The sequence below is a fragment of the Bufo gargarizans genome, chromosome 3 (assembly GCF_014858855.1).
Source record: "Bufo gargarizans isolate SCDJY-AF-19 chromosome 3, ASM1485885v1, whole genome shotgun sequence".
NCBI classification, from domain to species: Eukaryota; Metazoa; Chordata; class Amphibia; order Anura; family Bufonidae; genus Bufo; species Bufo gargarizans.
In genome coordinates this window covers 409,611,477-409,635,628 of record NC_058082.1, presented here as the reverse complement: position 1 = coordinate 409,635,628, position 24,152 = coordinate 409,611,477, and the positions used below count along the sequence as shown (strand labels likewise).

Below are 24,152 nucleotides of genomic sequence, written 5' to 3'. Positions count from 1 at the left end.
CACTGATTCTCTGCTGACATGAAGCCAGATTGTCTGTTACGGGACCTCTCTCCTCTGCCTGGGTGCTGGGCCTAAATATCTGACAATGGACTGTTGCAGTGGTAGCTGACGTGAAGCCTGATTCTCTGCTATGATATGAAGACTGATTCTCTGCTGACATGAAGCCAGATTGTCTGTTACGGGACCTCTCTCCTCTGCCTGGGTGCTGGGCCTAAATTTATGAAAATGGAGTGTTGCAGTGGTGGGTGACGTGAAGCCTGATTCTCTGCTATGATATGAAGACTGATTCTCTGCTGACATGAAGCCAGATTGTCTGTTACGGGACCTCTCTCCTCTGCCTGGGTGCTTGGCCTAAATTTATGAAAATGGACTGTTGCAGTGGTGGCTGACGTGAAGCCTGATTCTCTGCTATGACATGCAGACTGATTCTCTGCTGACATGAAGACAGATTCTCTGTTACGGGACCTCTCTCCTCTGCCTGGGTGCTGGGCCTAAATATCTGACAATGGACTGTTGCAGTGGTGGCTGACGTGAAGCCTGATTCTCTGCTATGATATGAAGACTGATTCTCTGCTGACATGAAGCCAGATTGTCTGTTACGGGACCTCTCTCCTCTCCCTGGGTTCTTGGCCTAAATTTATGACAATGGACTGTTGCAGTGGTGGCTGACGTGAAGCCTGATTCTCTGCTATGACATGCAGACTGATTCTCTGCTGACATGAAGCCAGATTGTCTGTTACGGGACCTCTCTCCTCTGCCTGGGTGCTGGGCCTAAATTTATGAAAATGGACTGTTACAGTGGTGGCTGACGTGAAGCCTGATTCTCTGCTAGGACATGCAGACTGATTCTCTGCCGACATGAAGCCAGATTGTCTGTTACGGGACCTCTCTCCTCTGCCTGGGTGCCGGGGCCTAAATATCTGAGAATGGACTGTTCCAGTGGTGGGTGACGTGAAGCCAGATTCTCTGCTATGGGACCTCTCTCCAATTGATTTTGGTTAATTTTTATTTATTTAATTTTTATTTTAATTAATTTTCCTATCCACATTTGTTTGCAGTTGACTTCAATGGGGTTCGGGACAAAGTTCAGATCGGGTTCGGATCCCGAACCCGAACATTTACGGGAAGTTCGGCCGAACTTCTCGAACCCGAACATCCAGGTGTTCGCTCAACTCTAATCATGTGTACTGATTAAAAAAAAATCTTGAATATTTGAAATTACGAATATGTATCACTGTATTCTAAATATTCGCGAATTCGCAAAGTGCCGATATTCACAATAAAAATGTGCAATTCGAATATTCGTGATCAACACTAATCAATAAATCGTTTATGGCATTTCTCAGTTCGTATAGTCGGTCCAACATATGGAGGGTAGAATTCCAACGGGTGGAAACGTCGTACATCAGTCTATGTTGGGGAATGCCGTTCTGCCGCTCCAGCTCAAGGAGGGTGTGCTTTGCGGTGTACGAGTGGCTGAAGTGCGTGCAAGTTTCCTTGCCATTTGTAGGATGTCTTGAAGATGAGTGGAAATCTTCAGGAAACGCTTGACAACCAGATTGAACACATGGGCCATGCAGGGAGCATGGCTCAGCCCTCTTTGACGCAGCACCGACACCATATTCTTCCCATTGTCGGTCACCATGGTTCTTATTTTGAGTTGTCACGGAGAAAGCCAGGATTCGATTTCTTGATCAAGGACACAGAGTAGTTCCTCCCCTGTGTGACTCCATTCGCCCAGGCAAACGAGGTGCAAAACAGCATGACACCACCGTGCCCTGCACATGTGGTATGCTGGAGGAGCACTGTGAATTGTCCCTGCAGTGTAGGCTGAGGACACAGTGGAGGATGAGGAGGCAGAGGCGGACATTGTCGCAGGACCAAAGGCGTGAGAATGTGGAGGCGGAAGCGGCGTCACCTGGCCACCTTGCTGGTGTGGCTGTGCAGGAACCACATTCACCCAGTGGGCTGTAAAGGACATGTATTTTCCGTGATCAAGTTACAGCTCCACACATCGGCACTGCCATGCATTTTGGCAGACACCGACAGGCTCAAGGACTGGCCCACCTTCTGTTCTACATACGTGTGCAGGGCTGGTACTGCATTTTTGGCAAAGAAATTACGGCTTGGGATTCTCCACCTCGGCTCGGCATAAGCCATCAGTTCTCTGAAAGGTGCAGAGACCACCACTTGGACAGGGAGGGACTACAGCACCAGCAAGTTGGCCAGGAGCAAATTCAGCTTCTGCGCCTTTGGATGAGTGCACGCATAATGTTTCCTCTTGGCAATCGCTTCGGTGATCGATTGCTGACGGAATGAATGAGGAGGAGAAGGAGGGCGATGAGCAGGAGCATCAGGACCAGCAGATGATGGGAAGGACAGACCGCTCCCTTTGGCTGAGGTGGTGGAGCCTTGACTGCCTGATATCGGATGCGTGCCACTTGGTGATGCAGCGGTTGCTGTGGCAGGTTGGACTACCACATCGGAGCCACGGTTCTCCCAGGCCACTTTATGGTGACGCTGCATATGTTGATGCAGGGCCGTGGTGCCAACATTGGCACCCTGGCCATGCTTCACCTTCTGTCCACAGATTCTACAAATGGCCATGTTCACCTCCTCCGGCTGCTTAACAAAAAACTGCCACACCGCCGAGTAGGTGATTTTAACCCCAACACTCCGCACTGACTGACTGCTACTGCCACTGCTTCCGTGAACCACTGCACCACTACTTTCTTGGCAGGTAGGCTACTGCGAAGCAGATGGTCTATCCCAGGCATGTTTGGCTCCCAACTTCCCACTGCTGCCACCCTGTTGACTCCCGTCCTTGCTAGCGACTTGCTGGCTCCGCCACTGCCTCTCAGGCAAGCTGCCACCTCCCGATGATGATGAAGCCCCTAATTCACCTGGATCCCAAGTGCGATCAGCTACATCATCATCATCGAGTACTGTCTGCACGTCACTGATGTCCTCCTCAACGGTCTCTAGGTCAGGAGCCTGACCGCTCGCAACACCAGCTCCCATGCCACTCTCCTCAACACTACTTGCCCAACTACCGGAGGAAGCTGCGGATGTCTCCTCCACATCTTGGCTGGCCAGTAGCTGCTGACTGTCCTCTAGTAGCTCATCCTCGCTGTATAGTGGAGCTGAGCCCACAGCATACAATACTTCTCTGGCTGAGAAAACAGAAAAGGACAGAGGCAGGTTGAGGACAGGTGAGGGTACAGGGCCTGCTTCCGGGCCATGCCAACTAAGGGTTGTGTCTGACGAACCCACGACTCTTGGCTGGGGGTGTCTGATGTCACTTGGGATGAAGTGGATGACTGAGTCAACGTTTCAAGAACCGCTGGGTTGCTGGTCAAGACACTACCGCTAGATGACACTGGGAGCTCAGGCCTCTCACTGCAACTCCTGCGGCCATGCCCTCTTACACTGTTGTGACCTGTGCCTGCGCCAGAAACATTAAGGCTTCTGCCACTCCCGTGTGCAGAGCCTGGCACTACTGTCTGACACACTGTTAGATCAAATAAATAAATAGGAAATCAAAACACCCCAAAAAAGTCAGTAATTTTCACGCTGTCATTGTCACTAATTCACGCCAAAAAGGGCTGTCACTCTCTCACTGCACCACAGAACGGCTAATAAGCCCTTTTTTTCCCCACTAATCCATTCTAAAAATGGCTTTAGAACATATAACTGCACCGCACAAGGGGAAATAAGACGTATAAATATTTCCTTTTAATAAACCCTGTTAATGGCTGTATCAAACAGCACTTGCACCCTAATAAGAACGGTTTTCTGGAATTACAGAGCTGTATAATGGCAATTTGGATCCGCAGTCAGTGCAGCAAGGTGTAATAGGATTGTTTCTATTACCCAGGCTGTAACTTCCCCTACTGAACCCTGTTCTGCTTCAATACTGTGGAATGATTCCTCCCAATCCTTTCCCTGGACTTCTATTCAGCAAAACAGCAAAAGTTTTAAAGTCTTTTCTACCACTGTCCCTAGCGCCTGCTGACGTCTCTCCCTGCACAAAGTATACACAAAAAAAAAGACTGTATCCAAGATGGCTGAGGCTATTTATAGGGTTGTGACATCACAGGGCTGGCTGGCTGCATGCATGGCATTGTGAGTGATCCCTCGTTCCCAGAGTTCCTTGCTCCATGTCCTAAAACGTGCATCAGCCATTTTAGGAAAAAATGCGATTCATTACCACGAATCGTGAGGAAATTCGGAGCGAATCAAATTCTTCCTGAAATTCGGATCGAATTTCATTTTGTCAACTTTGATTCGCTCCTCTCTAATGGCAATGCTGGTAATTATTGATTGTCATATATTTACCTATCAGTTTTTATCTTTCCTTAAGGTACTTGTCAATCTTTTCCTCGCTACCAATATGCAGAACTAGTAGAGCCGACTACAGAATTACGTTTTCCCGAAGGAACAATATTGAATTACAGATGTAAGGAAGGCTATGAACCTATTCCTAGTGCAGTCAATACAGTCACGTGTTTAAGACTCCGCTGGTCTTCTTCTCCTGAGTTCTGTAAACGTATGTATACTTTTATTAATATTATATTTATACAGTTTATATGCTTATTAAGATATATATGTAAAGTCTTTAAAAATGTATGTAAGTTAAGCTTAAAGCGGACCTGTCACTATACTTTAACATATTATTTTGATAGCTCTAATGGGGTAATAGATCTAAAGACTAGAGTTGAGCGAACACCTGGATGTTCGGGTTCGAGAAGTTCGGCCGAACATCCCGGAAATGTTCGGGTTCGGGATCCGAACCCGATCCGAACTTCGTCCCGAACCCGAACCCCATTGAAGTCAATGGGGACCCGAACTTTTCGGCACTAAAAAGGCTGTAAAACAGCCCAGGAAAGAGCTAGAGGGCTGCAAAAGGCAGCAACATGTAGGTAAATCCCCTGCAAACAAATGTGGATAGGGAAATGAATTAAAATAAAAATTAAATAAATAAAAATTAACCAAAATCAATTGGAGAGAGGTTCCATAGCAGAGAATCTGGCTTCCCGTCACCCACCACTGGAACAGTCCATTCTCAGATATTTAGGCCCCGGCACCCAGGCAGAGGAGAGAGGTCCCGTAACAGAGAATCTGTCTTCATGTCAGCAGAGAATTAGTCTGCATGTCATAGCAGAGAATGAGGCTTCACGTCAGCCACCACTGCAACAGTCCATTGGCATATATTTAGGCCCAGCACCCAGGCAGAGGAGGGAGGTCCCGTAACAGAGAATCTGTCTTCATGTCAGCAGAGAATTAGTCTGCATGTCATAGCAGAGAATGAGGCTTCACGTCAGCCACCACTGCAACAGTCCATTGGCATATATTTAGGCCCAGCACACACACAGGCAGAGGAGAGAGGTCCCGTAACAGAGAATCTGGCTTCATGTCAGCAGAGAATCAGTCTGCATGTCATAGCAGAGAATGAGGCTTCACGTCAGCCACCACTGCAACAGTCCATTGGCATATATTTAGGCCCAGCACACACACAGGCAGAGGAGAGAGGTCCCGTAACAGAGGATCTGGCTTCATGTCAGCAGAGAATCAGTCTGCATGTCATAGCAGAGAATCAGGCTTCACGTCAGCCACCACTGCAACAGTCCATTGTCATAAATTTAGGCCCAGCACCCAGGCAGAGAAGAGAGGTCCCGTAACAGACAATCTGGCTTCATGTCAGCAGAGAATTAGTCTGCATGTCATAGCAGAGAATGAGGCTTCACGTCAGCCACCACTGCAACAGTCCATTGGCATATATTTAGGCCTAGCACACAGGCAGAGGAGAGAGGTCCCGTAACAGACAATCTGGCTTCATGTCAGCAGAGAATCAGTCTGCATGTCATAGCAGAGAATGAGGCTTCACGTCACCCACCACTGCAACAGTCCATTGGCATATATTTAGGCCCAGCACCCAGGCAGAGGAGGGAGGTCCCGTAACAGAGAATCTGTCTTCATGTCAGCAGAGAATTAGTCTGCATGTCATAGCAGAGAATGAGGCTTCACGTCAGCCACCACTGCAACAGTCCATTGGCATATATTTAGGCCTAGCACACAGGCAGAGGAGAGAGGTCCCGTAACAGACAATCTGGCTTCATGTCAGCAGAGAATCAGTCTGCATGTCATAGCAGAGAATGAGGCTTCACGTCACCCACCACTGCAACAGTCCATTGGCATATATTTAGGCCTAGCACACAGGCAGAGCAGAGAGGTCCCGTAACAGACAATCTGGCTTCATGTCAGCAGAGAATCAGTCTGCATGTCATAGCAGAGAATCAGGCTTCACGTCACCCACCACTGCAACAGTCCATTTTCATATATTTAGGCCTAGCACACAGGCAGAGCAGAGAGGTCCCGTAACAGACGATCTGGCTTCATGTCAGCAGAGAATCAGTCTGCATGTCATAGCAGAGAATGAGGCTTCACGTCAGCCACCACTGCAACAGTCCATTGGCATATATTTAGGCCTAGCACACAGGCAGAGGAGAGAGGTCCCGTAACAGACAATCTGGCTTCATGTCAGCAGAGAATCAGTCTGCATGTCATAGCAGAGAATGAGGCTTCACGTCAGCCACCACTGCAACAGTCCATTGGCATATATTTAGGCCCAGCACCCAGGCAGAGGAGGGAGGTCCCGTAACAGACAATCTGGCTTCATGTCAGCAGAGAATCAGTCTGCATGTCATAGCAGAGAATGAGGCTTCACGTCACCCACCACTGCAACAGTCCATTGGCATATATTTAGGCCCAGCACCCAGGCAGAGGAGGGAGGTCCCGTAACAGAGAATCTGTCTTCATGTCAGCAGAGAATTAGTCTGCATGTCATAGCAGAGAATGAGGCTTCACGTCAGCCACCACTGCAACAGTCCATTGGCATATATTTAGGCCCAGCACACACACAGGCAGAGGAGAGAGGTCCCGTAACAGAGAATCTGTCTTCATGTCAGCAGAGAATTAGTCTGCATGTCATAGCAGAGAATCAGGCTTCACGTCACCCACCACTGCAACAGTCCATTGGCATATATTTAGGCCCAGCACCCAGGCAGAGGAGGGAGGTCCCATAACAGAGAATCTGTCTTCATGTCAGCAGAGAATTAGTCTGCATGTCATAGCAGAGAATGAGGCTTCACGTCACCCACCACTGCAACAGTCCATTGGCATATATTTAGGCCTAGCACACAGGCAGAGGAGAGGTTCATTCAACTTTGGGTAGCCTCGCAATATAATGGTAAAATGAAAATAAAAATAGGATTGAATGAGGAAGTGCCCTGGAGTCCAATAATATATGGTTATGGGGAGGTAGTTAATGTCTAATCTGGACAAGGGACGGACAGGTCCTGTGGGATCCATGCCTGGTTCATTTTTATGAACGTCAGCTTGTCCACATTGGCTGTAGACAGGCGGCTGCGTTTGTCTGTAATGACGCCCCCTGCCGTGCTGAATACACGTTCAGACAAAACGCTGGCTGCCGGGCAGGCCAGCACCTCCAAGGCATAAAAGGCTAGCTCTGGCCACGTGGACAATTTAGAGACCCAGAAGTTGAATGGGGCCGAACCATCAGTCAGTACGTGGAGGGGTGTGCACACGTACTGTTCCACCATGTTAGTGAAATGTTGCCTCCTGCTAACACGTTGCGTATCAGGTGGTGGTGCAGTTAGCTGTGGCGTGTTGACAAAAGTTTTCCACATCTCTGCCATGCTAACCCTGCCCTCAGAGGAGCTGGCCGTGACACAGCTGCCTTGGCGACCTCTTGCTCCTCCTCTGCCTTGGCCTTGGGCTTCCACTTGTTCCCCTGTGACATTTGGGAATGCTCTCAGTAGCGCGTCTACCAACGTGCGCTTGTACTCGCGCATCTTCCTATCACGCTCCAGTGCAGGAAGTAAGGTGGGCACATTGTCTTTGTAGCGTGGATCCAGCAGGGTGGCAACCCAGTAGTCCGCACAGGTTAAAATGTGGGCAACTCTGCTGTCGTTGCGCAGGCACTGCAGCATGTAGTCGCTCATGTGTGCCAGGCTGCCCAGGGGTAAGGACAAGCTGTCCTCTGTGGGAGGCGTATCGTCATCGTCCTGCCTTTCCCCCCAGCCACGCACCAGTGATGGACCCGAGCTGCGTTGGGTGCCACCCCGCTGTGACCATGCTTCATCCTCATCCTCCTCCACCTCCTCCTCATCCTCGTCCTCCTCGTCCTCCAGTAGTGGGCCCTGGCTGGCCACATTTGTACCTGGCCTCTGCTGTTGCCAAAAACCTCCCTCTGAGTCACTTCGAAGAGACTGGCCTGAAAGTGCTAAAAATGACCCCTCTTCCTCCTCCTCCTCCTCCTCCTCCTCCTGGGCCACCTCCTCTTCCATCATCGCCCTAAGTGTTTTCTCAAGGAGACATAGAAGTGGTATTGTAACGCTGATAACGGTGTCATCGCCACTGGCCATGTTGGTGGAGTACTCGAAACAGCGCAACAGGGCACACAGGTCTCGCATGGAGGCCCAGTCATTGGTGGTGAAGTGGTGCTGTTCTGTAGTGCGACTGACCCGTGCGTGCTGCAGCTGAAACTCCACTATGGCCTGCTGCTGCTCGCACAGTCTGTCCAGCATGTGCAAGGTGGAGTTCCACCTGGTGGGCACGTCGCATATGAGGCGGTGAGCGGGAAGGCCGAAGTTACGCTGTAGCGCAGACAGGCGAGCAGCAGCAGGATGTGAACGCCGGAAGCGCGAACAGACGGCCCGCACTTTATGCAGCAGCTCTGACATGTCGGGGTAGTTGTGAATGAACTTCTGCACCACCAAATTCAGCACATGCGCCAAGCAAGGGATGTGCGTCAAATTGGCTAGTCCCAGAGCTGCAACGAGATTTCGCCCATTATCACACACCACCAGGCCGGGCTTGAGGCTCACCGGCAGCAACCACTCGTCGGTCTGTTGTTCTATACCCCGCCACAACTCCTGTGCGGTGTGGGGCCTGTCCCCCAAACATATGAGTTTCAGAATGGCCTGCTGACGTTTACCCCGGGCTGTGCTGAAGTTGGTGGTGAAGGTGTGTGGCTGACTGGATGAGCAGGTGGAAGAAGAGGAGGAGGAAGCCGAGAAGGAGGAGGTGGCAACAGGAGGCAAAGAATGTTGCCCTGCGATCCTTGGCGGCGGAAGGACGTGCGCCAAACAGCTCTCCGCCTGGGGCCCAGCTGCCACTACATTTACCCAGTGTGCAGTTAGGGAGATATAGCGTCCCTGGCCGTGCTTACTGGTCCACGTATCTGTGGTTAGGTGGACCTTGCCACAGATGGCGTTGCGCAGTGCACACTTGATTTTATCGGATACTTGGTTGTGCAGGGAAGGCACGGCTCTCTTGGAGAAGTAGTGCCGGCTGGGAACAACATACTGTGGGACAGCAAGCGACATGAGCTGTTTGAAGCTGTCTGTGTCCACCAGCCTAAATGACAGCATTTCATAGGCCAGTAGTTTAGAAATGCTGGCATTCAGGGCCAGGGATCGAGGGTGGCTAGGTGGGAATTTACGCTTTCTATCAAATGTTTGTGAGATGGAGAGCTGAACGCTGGCGTGTGACATGGTTGAGACGCTTGGTGACGGAGGTGGTGGTGGTGGTGTTGGTGGTACATCCCCTGTTTGCTGGGCGGCAGGTGCCAACGTTCCTCCAGAGGCGGAGGAAGAGGCCGAGGCGGCAGCAGCAGAATAGGCCGAGGCGGCAGCAGCAGAAGAGGTAGCAGGGGGAGCCTGAGTGACTTCCTTGGTTTTAAGGTGTTTACTCCACTGCAGTTCATGCTTTGCATGCAGGTGCCTGGTCATGCAGGTTGTGCTCAGGTTCAGAACGTTAATGCCTCGCTTCAGGCTCTGATGGCACAGCGTGCAAACCACTCGGGTCTTGTCGTCAGCACATTGTTTGAAGAAGTGCCATGCCAGGGAACTCCTTGAAGCTGCCTTTGGGGTGCTCGGTCCCAGATGGCGGCGGTCAGTAGCAGGCGGAGTCTCTTGGCGGCGGGTGTTCTGCTTTTGCCCACTGCTCCCTCTTTTGCTACGCTGTTGGCTCGGTCTCACCACTGCCTCTTCCTCCGAACTGTGAAAGTCAGTGGCACGACCTTCATTCCATGTGGGGTCTAGGACCTCATCGTCCCCTGCATCGTCTTCCACCCAGTCTTGATCCCTGACCTCCTGTTCAGTCTGCACACTGCAGAAAGACGCAGCAGTTGGCACCTGTGTTTCGTCATCATCAGAGACATGCTGAGGTGGTATTCCCATGTCCTCATCATCAGGAAACATAAGTGGTTGTGCGTCAGTGCATTCTATGTCTTTCACCGCTGGGGAAGGGCTAGGTGGATGCCCTTGGGAAACCCTGCCAGCGGAGTCTTCAAACAGCATAAGAGACTGCTGCATAACTTGAGGCTGAGACAGTTTCCCTGGTATGCATGGGGGTGATGTGACAGACTGATGGGGTTGGTTTTCAGGCGCCATCTGTGCGCTTTCTGCAGAAGACTGGGTGGGAGATAATGTGAACGTGCTGGATCCACTGTCGGCCACCCAATTGACTAATGCCTGTACCTGCTCAGGCCTTACCATCCTTAGAACGGCATTGGGCCCCACCATATATCGCTGTAAATTCTGGCGGCTACTGGGACCTGAGGTAGTTGGTACACTAGGACGTGTGGATGTGGCAGAACGGCCACGTCCTCTCCCAGCACCAGAGGGTCCACTAACACCACCACGACCATGTCCACGTCCGCGTCCCTTACTAGATGTTTTTCTCATTGTTATGGTTCACCACAACAACAAATATATTATTTGGCCCAATGTATTGTATTCAAATTCAGCGGGATATAAATTTGAGGCCTAGTATTTAGGCGCTGGGTGACCGGTATGGATTTAGTGACAGAATTAGACTTGGAAATGCACAGAAGCGTGTGTGTGAAGTTATTCTGAATGACCCTATGTGCACCTTCAATATGATCTACCCTTTTAGGGATAGATTTCAAATAGCTCTGATATAGCAGAAACGACTAAATTATGAAATTGCTAAATTGGGAATTGTATTTCAACCCAGAACAAAAAATGTGCTTTGACGGACACTAAATAACTTTCCCAGCCACAACAGGACAGCGGTAACGAGAGATTTAGCGGGATATAAATTTGAGGCCTAGTATTTAGGCGCTGGGTGACAGGTATGGGTTTAGTGACAGAATTAGATTTGGAAATGCACAGTAGCGGGTGTGTGAAGTTATTCTGAATGACCCTATGTGCACCTTGAATATTATATACCCTTTTAGGGATAGATTTCAAATAGCTCTGATATAGCAGAAACCACTAAATTATGAAATTGCTAAATTGGGAATTGTATTTCAACCCAGAACAAGAAATGTGCTTGAACGGACACTAAATAACTCGCCCAGCTACAGCACTAAGGACAGATTTAGCGGGATATAAATTTGAGGCCTAGTATTTAGGCGCTGGGTGACAGGTATGGGTTTAGTGCCAGAATTAGACTTGGAAATACACAGTAGCGGGTGTGTGTGAAGTTATTCTGAATGACCCAATGTGCACCTTGAATATTATATACCCTTTTAGGGATAGATTTCAAATAGCTCTGATATAGCAGAAACCACTAAATTATGAAATTGCTAAATTGGGAATTGTATTTCAACCCAGAACAAGAAATGTGCTTGAACGGACACTAAATAACTCGCCCAGCTACAGCACTAGGGACAGATTTAGCGGGATATAAATTTGAGGCCTAGTATTTAGGCGCTGGGTGACAGGTATGGGTTTAGTGCCAGAATTAGACTTGGAAATACACAGTAGCGGGTGTGTGTGAAGTTATTCTGAATGACCCAATGTGCACCTTGAATATTATATACCCTTTTAGGGATAGATTTCAAATAGCTCTGATATAGCAGAAACCACTAAATTATGAAATTGCTAAATTGGGAATTGTATTTCAACCCAGAACAAGAAATGTGCTTGAACGGACACTAAATAACTCGCCCAGCTACAGCACTAAGGACAGATTTAGCGGGATATAAATTTGAGGCCTAGTATTTAGGCGCTGGGTGACAGGTATGGGTTTAGTGCCAGAATTAGACTTGGAAATACACAGTAGCGGGTGTGTGTGAAGTTATTCTGAATGACCCAATGTGCACCTTGAATATTATATACCCTTTTAGGGATAGATTTCAAATAGCTCTGATATAGCAGAAACCACTAAATTATGAAATTGCTAAATTGGGAATTGTATTTCAACCCAGAACAAGAAATGTGCTTGAACGGACACTAAATAACTCGCCCAGCTACAGCACTAAGGACAGATTTAGCGGGATATAAATTTGAGGCCTAGTATTTAGGCGCTGGGTGACAGGTATGGGTTTAGTGCCAGAATTAGACTTGGAAATACACAGTAGCGGGTGTGTGTGAAGTTATTCTGAATGACCCAATGTGCACCTTGAATATTATATACCCTTTTAGGGATAGATTTCAAATAGCTCTGATATAGCAGAAACCACTAAATTATGAAATTGCTAAATTGGGAATTGTATTTCAACCCAGAACAAGAAATGTGCTTGAACGGACACTAAATAACTCGCCCAGCTACAGCACTAAGGACAGATTTAGCGGGATATAAATTTGAGGCCTAGTATTTAGGCGCTGGGTGACAGGTATGGGTTTAGTGCCAGAATTAGACTTGGAAATACACAGTAGCGGGTGTGTGTGAAGTTATTCTGAATGACCCAATGTGCACCTTGAATATTATATACCCTTTTAGGGATAGATTTCAAATAGCTCTGATATAGCAGAAACCACTAAATTATGAAATTGCTAAATTGGGAATTGTATTTCAACCCAGAACAAGAAATGTGCTTGAACGGACACTAAATAACTCGCCCAGCTACAGCACTAGGGACAGATTTAGCGGGATATAAATTTGAGGCCTAGTATTTAGGCGCTGGGTGACAGGTATGGGTTTAGTGCCAGAATTAGACTTGGAAATACACAGTAGCGGGTGTGTGTGAAGTTATTCTGAATGACCCAATGTGCACCTTGAATATTATATACCCTTTTAGGGATAGATTTCAAATAGCTCTGATATAGCAGAAACCACTAAATTATAAAATTGCTAAATTGGGAATTGTATTTCAACCCAGAACAAGAAATGTGCTTGAACGGACACTAAATAACTCGCCCAGCTACAGCACTAAGGACAGATTTAGCGGGATATAAATTTGAGGCCTAGTATTTAGGCGCTGGGTGACAGGTATGGGTTTAGTGCCAGAATTAGACTTGGAAATACACAGTAGCGGGTGTGTGTGAAGTTATTCTGAATGACCCAATGTGCACCTTGAATATTATATACCCTTTTAGGGATAGATTTCAAATAGCTCTGATACAGCAGAAACCACTAAATTATGAAATTGCTAAATTGGGAATTGTATTTCAACCCAGAACAAGAAATGTGCTTGAACGGACACTAAATAACTCGCCCAGCTACAGCACTAAGGACAGATTTAGCGGGATATAAATTTGAGGCCTAGTATTTAGGCGCTGGGTGACAGGTATGGGTTTAGTGCCAGAATTAGACTTGGAAATACACAGTAGCGGGTGTGTGTGAAGTTATTCTGAATGACCCAATGTGCACCTTGAATATTATATACCCTTTTAGGGATAGATTTCAAATAGCTCTGATATAGCAGAAACCACTAAATTATGAAATTGCTAAATTGGGAATTGTATTTCAACCCAGAACAAGAAATGTGCTTGAACGGACACTAAATAACTCGCCCAGCTACAGCACTAAGGACAGATTTAGCGGGATATAAATTTGAGGCCTAGTATTTAGGTGCTGGGTGACAGGTATGGGTTTAGTGCCAGAATTAGACTTGGAAATACACAGTAGCGGGTGTGTGTGAAGTTATTCTGAATGACCCAATGTGCACCTTGAATATTATATACCCTTTTAGGGATAGATTTCAAATAGCTCTGATATAGCAGAAACCACTAAATTATGAAATTGCTAAATTGGGAATTGTATTTCAACCCAGAACAAGAAATGTGCTTGAACGGACACTAAATAACTCGCCCAGCTACAGCACTAGGGACAGATTTAGCTGGATATAAATTTGAGGCCTAGTATTTAGGCGCTGGGTGACAGGTATGGGTTTAGTGCCAGAATTAGACTTGGAAATACACAGTAGCGGGTGTGTGTGAAGTTATTCTGAATGACCCAATGTGCACCTTGAATATTATATACCCTTTTAGGGATAGATTTCAAATAGCTCTGATATAGCAGAAACCACTAAATTATGAAATTGCTAAATTGGGAATTGTATTTCAACCCAGAACAAGAAATGTGCTTGAACGGACACTAAATAACTCGCCCAGCTACAGCACTAAGGACAGATTTAGCGGGATATAAATTTGAGGCCTAGTATTTAGGCGCTGGGTGACCGGTATGGATTTAGTGACAGAATTAGACTGGGATATGGCCAAAAAATAAACAGACTATTGCTGGTTAAATGCACTTGGTGTGACAGCTTCACCCTGATGTAGGCTTTAGCCAAAAAACAACCACACCATTGAGGGTTAAATGCACTTGGTGACAGGCGCAGCTTGCCCCTGATTTAGTATATGGCCAAAAAATGAACAGACTATTGCTGGTTAAATGCACTTGGTGTGACAGCTTCACCCTGATGTAGGCTTTAGCCAAAAAACAACCACACCATTGAGGGTTAAATGCACTTGGTGACAGGCGCAGCTTGCCCCTGATTTTGTATATGGCCAAAAAATGAACAGACTATTGCTGGTTAAATGCACTTGGTGTGACAGCTTCACCCTGATGTAGGCTTTAGCCAAAAAACAACCACACCATTGAGGGTTAAATGCACTTGGTCGCAGCTTGTGCTGGCGCACCACAAGACACAAAATGGCCGCCGATCACCCCAGAAAAATGTGACTGACAAACGGTCTGGGCAGCCTAAAAACAGTGAGCAATTGAGGATCAGCAGCTCAATGATCCACAGCTGCAGATCGATCAGTTAATCAAGTCCTTTGGAGGAGTTAATCTGCCTAATCTCGCCCTACTGTCGCAGCCGCAACCTCTCCCTACGCTAATCAGAGCAGAGTGACGGGCGGCGCTATGTGACTCCAGCTTAAATAGAGGCTGGGTCACATGGTGCTCTGGCCAATCACAGCCATGCCAATAGTAGGCATGGCTGTGATGGCCTCTTGGGGCAAGTAGTATGACGCTTGTTGATTGGCTGCTTTGCAGCCTTTCAAAAAGCGCCAAGAAAGCGTCACAAAAGCGCGAAGAAAGCGACGAACACCGAACCCGAACCCGGACTTTTACGAAAATGTCCGGGTTCGGGTCCGTGTCACGGACACCCCAAAATTCGGTACGAACCCGAACTATACAGTTCGAGTTCGCTCATCCCTACTAAAGACCAAAAAATATATTATCTACTATCAGAATACAGGATGGCAGTCTGCTGTAAGGGGAGCATCAGTTTCTTCCCATCTCCCTAACTAATGTTTGATGGTCTTTGGTAGACCACTGAGGTCAGTTATTGGTTACAGTGGTCATATGCTGTCGACGTGATGTCAGGGCTACACTGACAGCCAGTGGCGTACATAGAGAAGTAAGGGCCCCATTGCAAAGATCAAACCAGGCCCCCCACACAGGACAGAAGGGTTTCTGCCTTAACCCTTTTCAATGACCCTTGGGTCATTTTTCCACTGCTTCCTTTGCTAAAAGTTGTTCATTTAGAGGGTACTGACCAAGTTTTCACCTCCAGTAGAAGAGGAGATAATCCCAACTAAGACTGGGCCCCCTCTTGCTCTGGGCCCCATAGCAGTCGCATGGTCTGCCGCTATGGTAGTTACGCCCCTGTGTCTGAGAAATGTTTTTTTCCAGTCATATACCCTATGATTTAACAAAATCTCGCAGCATGAACTATTGGATTGTATTCTGTATGTAGGAACCTATAAGGAACAACGCTTATAGGGTAAAATATCTCGGTACACAAGCAGCCTGTTATGTGCATAATGTGCTAACACAAATATAGTTTAATCATGTATAACTGGAAATTTTCCTAGCTATTGTAACGGAAAATATAGATTTTATTGAAGACAGGAGGTGAGCATTGTGCATTAACTTTCTTTACTACTCCCATTAGCAGCAAGAATAACTATTACAACAGGTGAAAAGAGTTTTTTCAAGACAGGTATTAAATATGTAAATGAGGTAGTCCAGATAGCCAATCAGAGATCTCCCTAGTGTATAAAAGGTGTTGTTGATGTAGGTTCTGCCTCTTTCTTGATGATGACTCGAGATGAAGTAACTTGAAATTAAACGGATCTTGACCATAAAGGAATATAAAGTAGATCTAGATGAGGCAAATCCGGAGTAACAGGAACATTGGAGGATGGATGGAGGATTGAAGGATTGAAGATATTCTAGTATGCTATGGAGATAGAAAATATATTTGAAAGACGATTAGGGTTGGGTTAAAAAAGGGGGGGACAATGCTCGCCTCCTGTCTTCAGTAAAATCTATATTTTCCGTTACAATAGCTAGGAAAATCTCCAATTTTATTGCAACAGGAGGCTCCCATTGTGCAAGTTTAAAGTTAACTTTATGCTAGATGACATGAGTGTCAGGTTTGAAATAAAATGTTTTAAAAGTGGATTCTGAGTACCAATCCGCGGCCTTCAAAATCTCAGAGAGAGAAGCTCCTTTTTGGAATGCTTTAGTAGAAACTGCCCCGCGGATAGAGTGTGGGCCAAATATTGTCGTGTTAATCTCTGCCATTTGCATGGTAAGTTTAATCCATCTTGCTAATGTAGGGGAGGATACTGGAAGATGTGGTTTACGAAAAGAAATAAGAAGTTGCGAAGATTGAGGAGAGCGTAAAGATTGGGTCATGGATTCGTATGTTTTTAAACAGCGGACAATGCATAGTTTATTGTTAGAAGGGAAAGCCGGGTAGAACACCATGTGTAGGTTGGTTCTTCTGGTTATTTGGAAGGTTAATCCGTTAGGGGTGAAGGATCTATGAGAAATGTCTAAGGCTCTAACATCTGACACTCATACTCTTTTTATGGATATGAGGCATAAGAGGGTCGTGATTTTAAAAGAGAGTAATTTTAGTGAAAGATGTTCATTGTCTTCCCAGTTAGAAAAAAGGTTTAGAAGGGAGGTAACGTCCCAAGTGGAATGGTACCTAGGTTTTGGGGGGGGTTCTAAAACGAATGCCTTTCATGAGTCTACAAATCATTGGATGGAGTTAATAGGGGCATGTTCTGATGATATTGCGGAACGATAAAGGTTTATGGTCCTATAAGCCTTCCCCATATTGAAAGCTTCCGAAAGAAAATTTAATATGTGGGTAACAGGTGCTTGAATGGGATCCAAGTCTCGTTGAGTGCACCAATGAAGCCAAATTTTCCAGGCTGATCTATAAGCCTTTTTGGTTCCCGGGGCCCATGCATCAGAGAGGATGTCGATAGTAGATTGTGAAAGTCCGAGGTCGATTGTTGGTTGCCTGAAATCAACCAAGCTATTAGTGTTAGGTGTCCCGAAAGGATCAGAGGGTGTAGGTGTCCCGAAGGGTCTCGGAGAAGATCTTGGGGAGAAGGAAGAATCCTCGGGATATATATCGTCAGACTGAGTAGTGTGGGAAACCATGTCTGAGACGGCCACCATGGGGTGATGATCACTAATGTGGAATTTTGTGCGATTGTCTGAAGTAGAACCCTGGGGATTAGTGCAAATGGGGGAAAGGCGTAGAGACGTTCCTGTGACCAAATTTGGCGGAGAGCGTCTATGGCTAAGGCTTCTGGATCCGGACGCCAGCTGAAGAAGGTGGGAAGTTGGGTGTTTAGTCGTGATGCAAAAAGATCTATGAGGAAGTGACCCCATAATTTGTTGATCTGTTGAAAGATGAGCGGGTGTAATTGCCAGTCGCTAGAATCCGAAAGGTATCGGGAATTCCAATTGGCAACTGAGTTTATCAAACCTGGAAGGTATTCTGCTTTTAAGGTGATATCCCTGTCTAGACAGAAGTGCCAAAATTCTTTGGCAATGTCTGTTAGAATCTTTGAGGTGGTGCCCCCGAAACGGTTGATGTATTGAACTGCTGCAATATTGTCCATACGTAGGAGGATGCAGCAGTGTGATTTGTCTTTTGCGAAACTTTTCATGGCGAAAAAGGCGGCTAGTAATTCCAGACAATTTATGTGTAGTTGAGATTCTGAGTCTGACCATTTTCCTCCTGTGGAGTAAGGGCCACAACGAGCGCCCCATCCCGATAGGCTGGCGTCTGATTCCAATATCATATCTGGTAGGGAGTTGAATATCATTTTCCCATTCCAGATCTGAATATGTTGAAGCCACCAAAGAAGTTCTTCTTTGGCTTCCGGGGATAGTGGGACTTTGTTTGAATATTGTAATCCCTCTCGTAAATGTTGCGTTTTTAGACGTTGAAGGGCTCTGTAGTGTAATGGGGCGGGGAATATTGCTTGTATGGAGGCCGACAAGAGGCCCACAATCCGTGCAATGGTCCTCAGTGAGACTAGATGTTTGTTTAGTACTGAACGGATTTCTCTTCGAATCAATGTGAGTTTTTTGGTAGGAAGACTCAACAGAGCAGAGTCTGTATTGATGTTGAAGCCTAGAAACTCTAGTTCTTTGGAAGGGGATAAGATAGATTTTTTGTAATTGATTAAAAAACCAAGATTGGTTAGAAGAGAAATGGTCAATTGTAAATGCGTAAGGATTAGTGAGAGTGTTTGTGCCATAATTGGGATGTCGTCCAAGTATATGATTAGACGTACACCTCGGGATCTTAGGGATGATATCACTGGTTTCATTAATTTGGTGAAACACCAAGGGGCTGATGAAAGGCCAAACGGGAGACAAGTGAATTGCCATTTCTGATTGTTCCAGAAAAATTGTAGAAAAGGTTGATGGGAAGGATGTATGGGTACAGTGAGATAAGCGTCTTTTAGATCTATTTTTATTAGCCAATCTTGAGGGAGTAAGAGATCCCTGAGAAGGTGAATTCCCTCCATTTTGAAATGATGGTAAGTCACAAAATTGTGGAGGGTTTTCAAATTTATGACCAGTCTGTGACCGCCATCTTTCTTTTTTACTAGAAAGATGTTGCTGATGAAACCTGGGGATAGGTGTGGTACTTGAATGATAGCTTTCTTGTGGAACAGATCTCGTATCTCTGACTCTATGAGGTCTTGGTCTAAATTCGAGAAATGTATTGGTTGAGGGATGTGATTCTGTGAGGGGAGGGATTGGAAATCTATCAGATATCCTGAGATGGTGCTCAGGATCCATAAATCTGAGGTTAGAGAGGACCATATTTGGAAAAATGTTTCAGTCTTCCCCCTAGAGGAAAGTGGGAATAGTTTGGGATAGAAAAGCTTACCTGATGAGGGTCTGGATCTAGGGAAACCTCGCTGGCCTCGGGTTCTCCATGAGCGTCCACTGGTAGGGAAAAATGGTGTGGTGTGCGGTGTAAAGGTGGTAGTTCTGTCTGATTGGAAGGGAGCCTGCTGAGTTTGTCTGAACTGTGAAGTTCGGCTGGGAAAGCGGCCCCTGCCATTCCCAGCCCTGCCAAAAATTTTGGGTTGACCTACTTTTTTCAAAGACGTTTTGGCTTTATCTAGGGAGGAAAATACTCCCACGAATTTACCTATCTCTTTAATGAGGGAATCCCCAAAAAGGAGACCATCGGCCGACTCATCGGGGTCAGAATTGGCCAAATGGGTGAGCTGAGGGTCTAACTTCATCAGGATATTTCTTTTTCTTTCCGCACTCAGGGAGGAGTTGATGTTTCCGAAGAAACAGATGGCCCTTTGGGCCCAGCCACGTAGAACTGATGTGTCTACTGGTTCGCCTGTAATAACGGCTTGTTCTGATAAGTCTAATATTTTAGTGAGGGGTCCTAATAAATCTAAAAGCTTGTCCTGACAAAGTTTAAATGATCTGTCCAGACCTCCTTTGGGATTTTTTCCCGTTTTATTTAAATATTTAAAAATGATGGGGTCTAACTCTGGCGTCAGGGATTTTTTTATGTGGCAAAGTAGGTCTAGGACATTCAGCTTTCAGTTTGTTTCTAGAGGATCTATCCAGGGATTTATTAACCCACTGCGTCAAAAAAAAATTAATTTGAGGTTGGGGAACCCATTCTCCAGACCTAGGGTGTTTTATCTGATCGGGGTTGAAAAAGGGAATACCCTGACTGTCTAGGATCAGAGATTCTGGGATCTGGCTGGTTGAAGAGAATTCCTCAGGATCCTCAGGATAGTCATCCTCATAGAAAAAAGGCAATTCGTCCCTCAACACTGAATCAGAATCATCTGATAATGATGAGGAAGATATTTCTTTGTAAGAGATAAACTTAGCCCTCTTACTGGCTGTCATAACTCGGCTATTGGCATTCTCCTCCCGGGTGGAGGGTCCTTTGTAGGGATTTTCGCCACCGTTATCAATACTGCAATGTTTATGCGGACATTCTTTGGGATTTTGACCCTTTCCCGTGGTGTGGGATTTTGGGTCGTCTGTAAATCTTCTCTTTTTGGTTGATTTGCCTGATTTTTTAAAACCTTTGGCAAGTTCTGTAACTGAATCTTCCGCTGAGAGGAAATTGTCAGTTGGAGTAGAAGGGTAATTTTGAGGTCTTTGGTTTACTACCAAGGAGAGGGATTTGGAAATGGAATCCTGAATAGATACCATGGCTGACTGTATTGCAACTGATACAGATTTAGAAACGGATTGATCAACCATTTGTTGAATGGAATCCGAAATTAACACCTCATAGCCAATGGGTATGGGTTGAGTGGATTGGGGGTTAGGTTGTTCTTCACAGGGATTCATATTGCTAAATAAAGAATAGGAATAGAAAAGAGAAAATGGGAAAAAATTTAAATGAATGTTATATATATATATATATATATACACACTAATGCACGCATTCAGGAATGTACTTAATCCGTATAATATATATACAGACCAGTATAAAGTAACTGAATGTATGCAAGTGTAAAAGTCTGTAAGTAAATGTAATGTAAATGTGATAGGTATACTCACAATTGGGTAGGAGATATATGGGAATATGTATATATTTAATAATGTGTGGAGAAAATCTGGAGAAAACTGTAGTATACACTCTCTGTGAGGTTGACTGGCTGCGCTGAGGTAATTTGAAAAGCGCGAGCAATCACCTCACAGTCACAAGACCAGAGCGCTCGAAATCTCGCGATAGACGGGATTTCGGTGCTGAATGCAGGAAGATGGAGCTCAAAGACCGGAGACGGGACGGAAGTAAATTAAGAGGTATTGGGGGCTGAAAATAGTTTAATGGAACGAGTCAGGAGTTAGTGGAAGGGGAGAAGAAACTACCACCAGTATTACAATGAACGGCGGCATAGAACGCGCATTATTGAACGGGGGACACGCGCGACTCTGAGTGGTCATAAAACTGGACCTCAGCCCCTGATACAATAACTGTAAATTTTATATATTTATGCCTTAAAATACAATTGGCAATAAATTACAATTGTGATATAAAATAACATTAAAAATACATATCTTCTCTTGTGGGAGCAGCAAGAAAGAGGCAGAACCTACATCAACAACACCTTTTATACACTAGGGAGATCTCTGATTGGCTATCTGGACTACCTCATTTACATATTTAATACCTGTCTTGAAAAAACTATTTTCACCTGTTGTAATAGTTATTCTTGCTCCTAATGGGAGTAGTAAAGAAAGTTAATGCACAATGGGAGCCTCCTGTTGCAATAAAATTGTGTTCTAAGAAGACATGGTGACATTTTTGTGAAATTGTTTTGGGTTCAACTTTAACAGTTTTTTTGTTTTTTTTTACTCAGCAATAACATGTGTAGAACCAGAAACTGTGCCTAATGGAAGAATTATATCTGACTCATTCCTTTATGGCAGTCATATAACTTATGTCTGTGAAACTGGGTGAGTAAAAGGAATAGTTTTAGAATATTGCTCTTTATTGCAAAATGTAAAATCCATTTACTGTATTTTTCAAATTGTAACACCAGACTATGGGACGCATACATGGAAATCACGGCACTCAACTGCAAGGTCCTTGAAGTAGGTTACCGAAACAATTAATTCAACAAGGATGCTCTACACTCTTTGATGCACTTTAGAATAAATTTTTATTTAAAACATAGGATAAGATGGGATTATTTCATGTAGGCTGATTAACATTTTTTTGTACTATGATTCTCATCAGACCAGCATACAATTATAAATAGACAGTGTATAGGTAATATAAATATCAAGCCATGCAGAGACATTCCAATTTTGCATAGTGGACAAATCTACAGGAAGATACACTTTACATAAGACACATAGTTGCTTAACTACTGTAGAGCAGCAGCAACAAAGAACAATATTATACTATGGATTTCAAATGCCGTTTCACCCCACCATGTTGATTTCTAATAACAATAACCACAAGTTTGAGCTGTTGTGAAGAAAGGATTTCAGCGTTACTCTAGAGCGCAGCCGCAACCGCATTGAGAAACGTCTCTGCGTTAAGGACCTCTCGCAACTGCTTTGTAGAATAAACGGCATCTAAGGCGTGACCACCTTCAAGTCTTAACTGAACAAAATCACCAGGGTTAATACTGTATCTCTGAGGACTCTGTCCAGTAAAGACTGGATTGCAGCATGCACAGCCTCCAGAGCATTTACAAATAAATGTATACGATCTAAATTCTTAAACCTAAAGTGATCGATATACTCAACACTGTTAAAGCCTGTTAGACATCTCTCGTTGTGAGACTGATGGTCTAGTATCACAGGGATGTCTACCGGCTGAAGAACGTTGTCTGGTAATCGTAATATTGGGCCGGATGCAGGGTGTACAGATCTGTCTGGTGGCACCCTCTGTGTACGGGGTTGTGTGTAACATGAGGCAGTATCGACGGCTTCTAGAGGAGCGTCATAACCGCGGGCACCAATCTCGTGTGTGTGTGTACTCTGTCATTCAAACGAGCACCACTAGGTCCTTCTAAAGGATCGTCATAGTGGTCTTCGCGTTGTTGCGTTGTTGATTGTTGCGCTGTGTCTGGCCCTTTTGCTCTGTTAACCCTTCTGCGCTTCCTGATTGCTAAAGATCTCTTAGAGACAGACAACATTTTTAACACCCTTTTTACAGACTTTGGCCTTTTAAAAAGGGGCTCTTTACGTTTAGACATTTCACTCAAACCGCCACCAACCATATGTAGTCATAATGCACTACCAGGTCTTGCCTGTGCAGTCTTGAATGGAAACGGCATCTCTGGGGTTCTCAGGAACAGACTCTCAGGCCTTCTCAGAGATGTCTCGTACAGAGAAGTGATATTCTGCCGCAACTCAGACATTTGATTAATTTTATTCATGTCTGGTATGGATAAAATTAATTCTGAGTAGGTATTTACAATATAACTCAATTGGTTGCGCAAATTGGTTAAGTAGAGACATACACGAGACAGTTCATTAATGCGTACAGCACCACTCGCTATCACTGTTTGTGGCTACGAGATGGTGACCACTCACTACATGATGTAGTTGTTGTGTGTGAATGAGTATTTGGCAAAAGTTGATTGTGGCAGACCTGATTACAGTCTGAATTTATGACTTGTTGCTTACCAATGCTGTCTCCATCGCCTATGCTTTCGTCTACTTCAGGTATCGTCGCTAGCGTAGTATGGTTAAAATCTGTGTTTTGCTTGTGGAACAATGCTTGTGCAACGAGGGGGTCCTCCACTGTACTAAGCGCAATACGTCACTTGTGGCGTGTAGCTGTACGTGTAGCGTTCTTTTTGCCTGCGCCGCATACTCTTGATAAAGGTGTAGATTCGTCGTGATGGCGTGAAGGCGACGGTGCTGGGAGTTTTTTTTTCATTTGCGTGTCCTTGTATGGACATGTCAACGGGTGGCGTTGTGGCGGTGATTTACCTTTTTCCTGTTATCACACCTAAAAGAGAGAGTCAGAATTTGTATCATGTATGAATTATAAACATAGGCTGAAACATGCTGTAGAACAGACACCTCGGGAAATAACAATTTACCTATGGGTAAAACTATAATGGATGCTGGTCTCGAAC

At 45.5% G+C, this 24,152-nt stretch overlaps 1 protein-coding gene across 2 annotated transcripts in view; it reads left to right on the top strand.

Annotated features, from left to right (window-relative positions):
* Positions 1 to 24,152, top strand: part of LOC122932627 (complement receptor type 1-like) — a 284,179-nt gene that overhangs the window by 75,032 nt on the left and 184,995 nt on the right. The window contains exons 4-5 of one of the 2 annotated variants that reach the window (XM_044287147.1): positions 4,364 to 4,549; positions 21,912 to 22,008. In XM_044287147.1, coding sequence (XP_044143082.1) covers positions 4,364 to 4,549; positions 21,912 to 22,008 — 283 coding nt within the window. The remainder of the gene's footprint in view (positions 1 to 4,363; positions 4,550 to 21,911; positions 22,009 to 24,152) is intronic. The other variant, XM_044287148.1, reaches the window with a different exon arrangement.